Source organism: Rhincodon typus, chromosome 30 (genome assembly GCF_021869965.1).
Source record: "Rhincodon typus isolate 14 chromosome 30, sRhiTyp1.1, whole genome shotgun sequence".
Classification (NCBI taxonomy): Eukaryota; Metazoa; Chordata; class Chondrichthyes; order Orectolobiformes; family Rhincodontidae; genus Rhincodon; species Rhincodon typus.
Genome location: NC_063361.1, coordinates 34,186,707 through 34,194,280, shown reverse-complemented (window position 1 = coordinate 34,194,280; position 7,574 = coordinate 34,186,707). Strand labels below are relative to the sequence as shown.

At 42.8% G+C, this 7,574-nt stretch overlaps 1 protein-coding gene across 1 annotated transcript in view; it reads left to right on the top strand.

The window, feature by feature from the left end:
* LOC109914039 (insulin-like growth factor 2 mRNA-binding protein 3) overlaps window positions 1-7,574 on the top strand; it is a 56,697-nt gene that overhangs the window by 30,597 nt on the left and 18,526 nt on the right. Inside the window, exons 6-7 of the mRNA XM_048614426.1 lie at window positions 132-254; window positions 6,991-7,126. Of these exons, the coding sequence (XP_048470383.1) occupies window positions 132-254; window positions 6,991-7,126 (259 nt within the window). The remainder of the gene's footprint in view (window positions 1-131; window positions 255-6,990; window positions 7,127-7,574) is intronic.

The following is a 7,574-nucleotide window of genomic DNA, read 5'->3' as shown; positions in this document are numbered from 1 at the left end:
CCCTCACTGTGACACGCTGATAAACCCCATACCCCTCACTGTAACACTCTGATAGACCCCACACTCTTGTTATATATATTTCCTAGCTATATTTTCCTGCGTTAATGCTAATGCTGACCTTGTTTCCACAGAGCTGAAGACGTTCCCTTGAAGATACTGGCACACAATAACTTTGTTGGCAGGCTGATTGGGAAGGAAGGCCGTAATCTAAAAAAAGTGGAACAGGATACCGAAACAAAAATCACAATCTCTCCGTAAGACAAGATGAGAAGTCTCCACTTAGAACCTTGAATTGAAAGTTTGGTCTATGATGAGCTGACATAAAAGAGGATCTGGGGCGATCAGTCAAAATGTTGTTGAATGGGGGCTGCAGTCTTGAGGGGCTGAATGGCCCCTGCCTACTCTGTTTCTTAAGTTCTGTAATAAGTATGGCAATAGAAACCTTGTAGCTATGAGAAGATTCAACCATTGCTATCCACAACTCGGAAATGAAAGGTGACCATCCGTCTTGTTAAAATTATCCTGCTTTCATAAAACCATAACATATAGGAGCAGAATTAGGCCATTCGGCCCATTGAATCTCCTTCACCATTCAATCATGGCTGATATGTTTCTCAATACCTTCTCCCTGTAACCTTTAATGAGCTTACTAATGAAGAACCTACTTATCTCTGTCTTAAATACGCTCAATGACTTTATCTCCACGACCCTCTGTGGCAACGAGTTCCACACATTTGTCACCCTCTGGCTGAAGATTTACTCCTCATCTCTGTTTTAAAGGGTCGTGCCTTCACTCAGAGGCTATTCCCTTGGGTCCTAGTCTTTCCTACTAGTGGAAACATCTCTATGCCCACTCTAACCAAATGCTGTCTGACCAGAGCCTTATACAGCGTCAGCAGTACATCTCTGCTGTTGTATTCTAGACCTTTTGAAATGAATGCTAACATTGCATTTGCCTTCCTAACTGCCAACTGAACCTGCATGTTAACCTGAAGAGAATCCTGAACTGTCCATATCAGTACCTTGCTCCTCACATCATGGGATCTTATTTAGCAGCCTCTTGTATAAAACCTTGTCAAAGACCTTCTGGAAATCCAAATACACCACATCCACTGACTCTCCTTTGTCTAACTTGCTCGTTACCTCCTCAATCAGACAGGATCACCCCTTGAAGAAGCTGTGCTGACTCAGCTCTATTTTACCATGCACTTCTGAGCACTCTGCAATCTCATCCTTAAAAATGAACCACAAAATCTTACCAAGGACTGATTACAACTAAGTTTCTCTTTCCCTCCTGCCTTGAATAGCTCCCTGTACTGCGGTGCTATGGTCAGTTTGCTCATCCTCGATACAGCCCCCACTCTCGGCCAAACAGGCAGCAAGAATTTCAAACTTGTTAGACACGCTCAAGGGCTGAGGCTCCTTCAGCACTACCTCCTGGATCCCTCTACCTGCCTCACTCAGTCACACCCTCCTGTCCCTGACCACTGACCAAAGTCAAGGTACTTAATGTTAGAGGTGCGACTGCCACCTGAGACACTGTGTCCAGGTAATTCACCCCCTCCCTGATGTGTCGCAGTGTTCAAAGCTCAGACTCCAGCTCAACAATTCTGAGTTCCTGAGGTTTGGGTAATAAGTCTATGATTGCTGGTCTTCTGCCTCCCTCCCTTAAACAGAGCTGTTACATTAGCCATTTCCCAGTCACTGGGACCCTCCCTGACTCCAGTGATTCCTGAAAGATCACCACCAGTGCCTCTATAATCTCCTCAGCTCTCTCCTTCAGAACTCGCGCTGTCGTGCATCTGGCCCAGGTGATTTATGCACCTTCAGAGCTTTCAGCTTCCCCAGCACCTTCTCCTTAGTGATGGACACTACATTCACCTCTGTGGACTTTCTGGAAGTTCTGGTATGCTGCTTGTGTCTTCCACCTGAAGACTGGTGCAGTGCCTATTCAGTTCGGCTGCCATTTCTTTGTTCCCTATTACCATTTCTCCAGCTGCATTTTACAGTGGTCCAATGTTCACTCTGGCCTCTCTCTTACCTGTCTAAAAACAAAATATAAAAATGTAAAAATATTCTTATCTTCTTTTATGTAGTAGCTAGCTCACCCTCGTATTTCATCTTCTCTGTGTTTTTAGTTATCCTCTGCTGGTTTTTAAAGGCTTCCCAATCCTCTGTCTTCAACAATAATCTTCACCACATTGTATGCTTTTTCTTTGTATTGCTCTGCCTGACTTCCCTTGTCAGCCATGGTTGCCTCATCCTCCCCTTAGAATGTTTCTTCTTCCTTGAGATGAATTGCTGCTGTGCCTCCTGAGTTACCCCCAGAAACCCCTGCCATTGCTACTCCACTGTCTTCCCTGTTAGGCTTCTGTTCCAATCAACTCTGGCCAGCTACTCCCTCATGTCTTTTAGTTACCATTACTCAATTATAGTACCATTACATTTGATTCAAGCTTCTCCCTCTCAACCTGCAGGGCAAATTCTATCACATACTGGCCACTGTCTCCCAGGGGTTCTTTCACCTTAAGCTCCCTAATCAAGTTTGCCTCATCACACATCACTGAATCCAGAATTGCCTATTCCCTAGAGGGCTCTACCACAAGTTCATAGACATTCCACAAATTCCTTTTCTCAGGATCTGCTACCAACCTGATTTTCCAGTCCACCTGATATTGAAGTCTCCCACGATTGTTGTGATAGTGTCTTTCTTACATGCCTTTTCAAACTCCTGAGTTATTTTCTTTCCACATCCTGATTACTGCTAAGGGCCTGTACACAACTCCCATCAGAATTATTTCTCCTTTGCAGTTCCTCAACTCTACCCACGCATATTCCACACCTTCCAAGTCTATATCATTTCTTGCTATTGATTTCATTTAATTTCTTACTAACAAGGCAACTCTTCCATCAGTCTTGGATTAGTGGTCTGCCTCCTTACACGAATAGATAGACGGTTAGCATTGCTGGTCCTTTCCCAAGGATTTGAGATGAGGAAATACTTCTTCACCTAGAAAGTGTGAGCCTCTACCTCAGAAAGCTGCCCAGGCCAAACCATTGAATGTTAGGAGTTAGATTTGGCTCTTCATGCCAAAGGGATCAAAGGGTATGTAGAGAAAGCGGCAACAGGGGACTTAGTTGAATGATCAGCCATGATCATATTGAATTGTATTTTCTAAAATTTCTAAAATCCTGGGCAGTGCTGAACTGTCAGAATTGTTATCTTTCAGATGATTTTGTAAAGCTGTACCCCATTAGTATGGAGTTTAAAAAAAATCCTGTAGTACTGTCTGGATGAAGAGGAGGAGAGTTGTACCCATTTCCCAGTATTTGTCCCTTGTCCAACTGAGTGAAAACAGATGGAATGGTCATTATTACATCATTGTTTCTGGGAGCTTGCTGTGCAACAGTTTGCTTGTGCTGTCTCTTCAATTACAACAGTGACTAGCTTCAACCAGCTGGACTTCACAGGCTGTGAAATACTAAGCAATATGCTGAGATTGAGAAGGGCGTTCTAGAATTTCAAGTTATTTTGTCTTGCAGTTACTGAGTTGACATGGAGCAGAAATCAGTCTTTTCTCCAGAGGCAACCGACTGTTATCTGAAATATATAGGTTGTCTTATGAGGAAAATTTGGACAGACTGAGCTTGTACCTGTTAGAGTTTAGAAGAATAAGACGCGAATTGATTGAAATGTAAAATCCTGAGGGAGGTCTTAATAGGATGGATGTCGAGAAGATGTTTCCTCTTCTGGAAGAATCTAGAACCAGGGTCATGGTTAAAAGTCAGGGGTCATCCAATTAAAACAGAGATTCGGCTTTTATTTCTCCCAGAGTATTCAGAGTTTTTGGACCTCTCTCTTCGAAAAGATGGTGGAACCAGAGCACTTGAATATTTTTAAGGCAGAGGTGGATAGATTCTTATAAAGTAAAGGTATTGAAACGTTATCAGGGATAGGCAGGAATGTGAATTTTCAGGTTGCAATTAGATGAGCCGTGCTGTTATTGAACGGGGAGGCAGGCCTGAGAGGTTGAATGTCTTACTTCTGCTCCTCATTCGTAACTTCGTAGGCAAAAAAAGTTCAAGGTTTTGTGGCTGCTTCCTGTGTGCCAAGTATGATTGAATTACATTCAATGCTTCTTTGAAATTGGGCAATATTATGAATTCCAAAGCAGCCTTCATAAACAGGCCTCTTGAATATGACAATGAGGGCCTAGCACAAAGAATGCAGAGTGAAGAAACCAATCATTTGGGCCCAACTTGTATTTATGGTCCACACAAACCTTCCCCCAAAGCCCCCTATCTCACCTCATCAGCATAGCCTTTTATTTCTTTCTCCCTTGTGTTTATTTCCAGCTTCTCCTGAATTGCCCCCATACATTCTTCTTGCTTAACTCTGGCTTTCAAGAGTTGGCTGCAGTCTCACCAAAATGGTTAGGTTTTATTTTCGAAACATGACCTTAATGTAGAGCTAGGAGCACTGGGGACCCTGCTCCTGTCTATACAACAATTCCACAGGTTGGGACTGCTCTCTGTTTGTCTTCATTCCAGCCTCAAGGACTCACCTTAGTGTTGTTGCCAACAAGCTAAATCATTGGGGGATAAAGGCCCCACGATGACATATGAGGCTTAAATTCAGTTACCCCCCTGTAAATTTGGAGTGAACATTGACCATGAGCCAATGAATCCTGCTCTTCCTCACCCTTTTTCTGTCTTTATTTACTCATGGCATGTGTGTTACTAGCTAGGCCAGCATTTATTGCCCAGAGGTCAGTTAAGAGTCAACCACATTGCTGTGGTTCTGGAGTCACACGTAGGCTAGACCCAGGTAAGGACGGCAGTTTCTTCCCTAAAGGACGGTGGGTTTTTCCAACAATCGACAACGGATTCAGAGTCATTATTAGACTCTTAATTTGATTTTTTTCTACTGAAATCAAATTCCACCATCTGCCCTTGAGACGGTGATGGTGAGCTGTCTTGTTGAGTTGTTGCAATGCATTTAGTGTAGGTATACCCAAGGTGCTGTTTGGGAGGGGCTGTTTGCAATCAGCACAAGTCATAGCAGCAGTTTATTGGCTAATTTCAACATGTTTCACTGCCTTGGGGATACTAAGTCCAATTGCAGTAACTATGACTGAGGCCAGACCATTGCCCACAGCAGGGTCATCAACAGCAGCTTCCAAATCCACAGTCTCTATCACTTCAATGGACTTGGGCATCCAATGCAGGGGAACACCACTCTCTTGCAAGTTCCCCTTCAAGCTATGCGCCATCCTGACTTGGAAATATACCGCCATTCCTTTATATTGTTGGCTCAAACTTCCTCCCTAATATCACTGTGTCTCACTGTACCCCAAGGACTGCAGCCACTCAAGGAGGCAATCCCACATCACCTTCTTCAGGGCAATTAAGGATGGATAAATCCTGAAATTTTCTCGGTCTGTACAAGGTTGAACCAACATTGGCATCTTACTGAGCCACATTATACCTGCTATCCCATAGGGGCCATCACCCTGCCCGATCTGCAAGCTTCTTGTTAACATTGTGTCCACTGTTGGGTGCAGCGCCACCGACAGGTTTCTGCCAGGATCGCTGCAGCAACCGGCCAGAAGAAACCCAAAGCAACAAAAACAGAAATTGCTGGAAAAGCTGAGCAGGTCTAGCAGCGTGTGTGGAGAGAAATCAAAGTTAACGTTTTGGGTCCAGTGACCCTTCCTCAGAACAGAAACCCAAAATAAAAATGTTTGTCCAGACACTCCCTTGTCTCCAAGGCAAAGAAAATGCCTATTCACTCTCAGGAAGATCCAAAAGTGCTTCACCGAAGAACCTTGAAGTAGTTAGAAAAATGCAAGTTCCTTCAGCCTGTATACGTTGACAACTAAATCCCTTATTAATTGATTTATAGAGTTATACAGTGCTTACAACACAGAAAGAGGACCTTCGGCCCCTTATGTCCACGCTGCTTATCAAGCATCCATCTACCTTCTGCTGTTCTGAAGAAGGGTCACTCAACCCGAAACGTTAACTCTGATTTCTCTCCACAGATGCTGCCGGACCTCCTGAGCTTTTCCAGCAATTTCTGTTTTTGTTCTGTCTACTTTAATCCCCTTTACCAGCACTTGGCCCATAGTGTTGAATGCCATGGCATTTCAAGTGATTATCTAAATACTTATTAAATGTAATGGTTCCTGTCTCCATCATCTTTTAAGGTGGTGAGTTCCAGGTACCCTCCGCCCTCTGGATGAAAAATTCTTTCCTCTAAACCTCCTGCTCCTTCCTTTAAAACTGTGTCTCCTGATTAGTGACTCCTCAATGAAGGGGAAAAGTTTCTCTCTTTCTACCCTATTTATGCTCCACGTAACTTTCTACACTTCAATTGGCTCCCCCTCATCTCTACCATAAGGAAACCAACTCCAACCTATCTTATCCCTCTTAGCTGTGTTGTGAAAATAAAAAAAAACTGAGATTGTTTTCCTTAGAACAGAGAACGCCATGGGAAAATTCAATGGAGGCTTTCAAAGTCACTGAACATTTGAAATGATAAATAGAGAGTAATAGAGATAAAGACAGAATTATTAATAAGAGCTGGTGGAGTGGGGTTGGGTGGGAGTAAGGAGACTTTTGTGACAGGGCAAGTTATATATGGAATGCGATGCATTAGTAAAGAGTGGTGGAAACAGATTCAGTAATAACTTTCAGAAAAGCAATTGGAAAAGCATTTGAAAGGGAAAGGTTTTTTTTATGGCGAAAGAGCAGGGAGTAAGACTATTTAGATAACTCGTTAAAAACTGGTGTAGACATCATGAGCTCAAAGCTTTCATCCTGTGTTAAACATTCTATGATGCTACTCAGGCAGCTTGTAGCAATGTGTTTTCATTTGCTATGAAATTTGTAAATTGAATTATCAGAAGATACATCAAACAAAAGCTTTCCTTTGAAAATGTTTTTTCAAAGACTTACTATTCCTAAATTTATCACTTGCTGTACCAGCTTGCAGGACCTAACAATTTATAACCCAGAGAGAACTATCACAGTGAAAGGCTCCATCGAAGCTTGTTGTAAGGCTGAGGAAGATATCATGAAAAAAGTGAGAGAAGCCTATGAGAATGACATTGCTGCTATGAATGTAAGTTTAAATGTCATATCTTCTCTTCTACTCAGACATCATTTCTAATTTGACTTTCACTTTATTGGGCTTGTAGTTTCTAATTTCCTTTCATATATTCATCCTCGTTCTGTTTTTCTCTCTACGCCATTCTCTCCCTATGCATTTCTTTTCATAGATTTGTTGCTTTCTATTTCATCTCTCATCCACTATCTATATTTCTCTTTCACTGTGTTCCATCACCCTGTTTATTTTCACAGTTTCCATTCTCCTTTTCTCTTCATTGTCTAAAGTTCCTGTACCATTAGAGAATAGCTGCCCAGGTGTAACACAGCTGGATCTCTCTGGGAGTACCTGCCCGGGTGTAACACTGCTGGATCTCTCTGGGAGTACCTGCCCGGGTGTAACATTGTTGGATCTCTCTGAGAGTACCTGCCCAGGTGTAACACTGCTGGATCTCTCTGAGAGT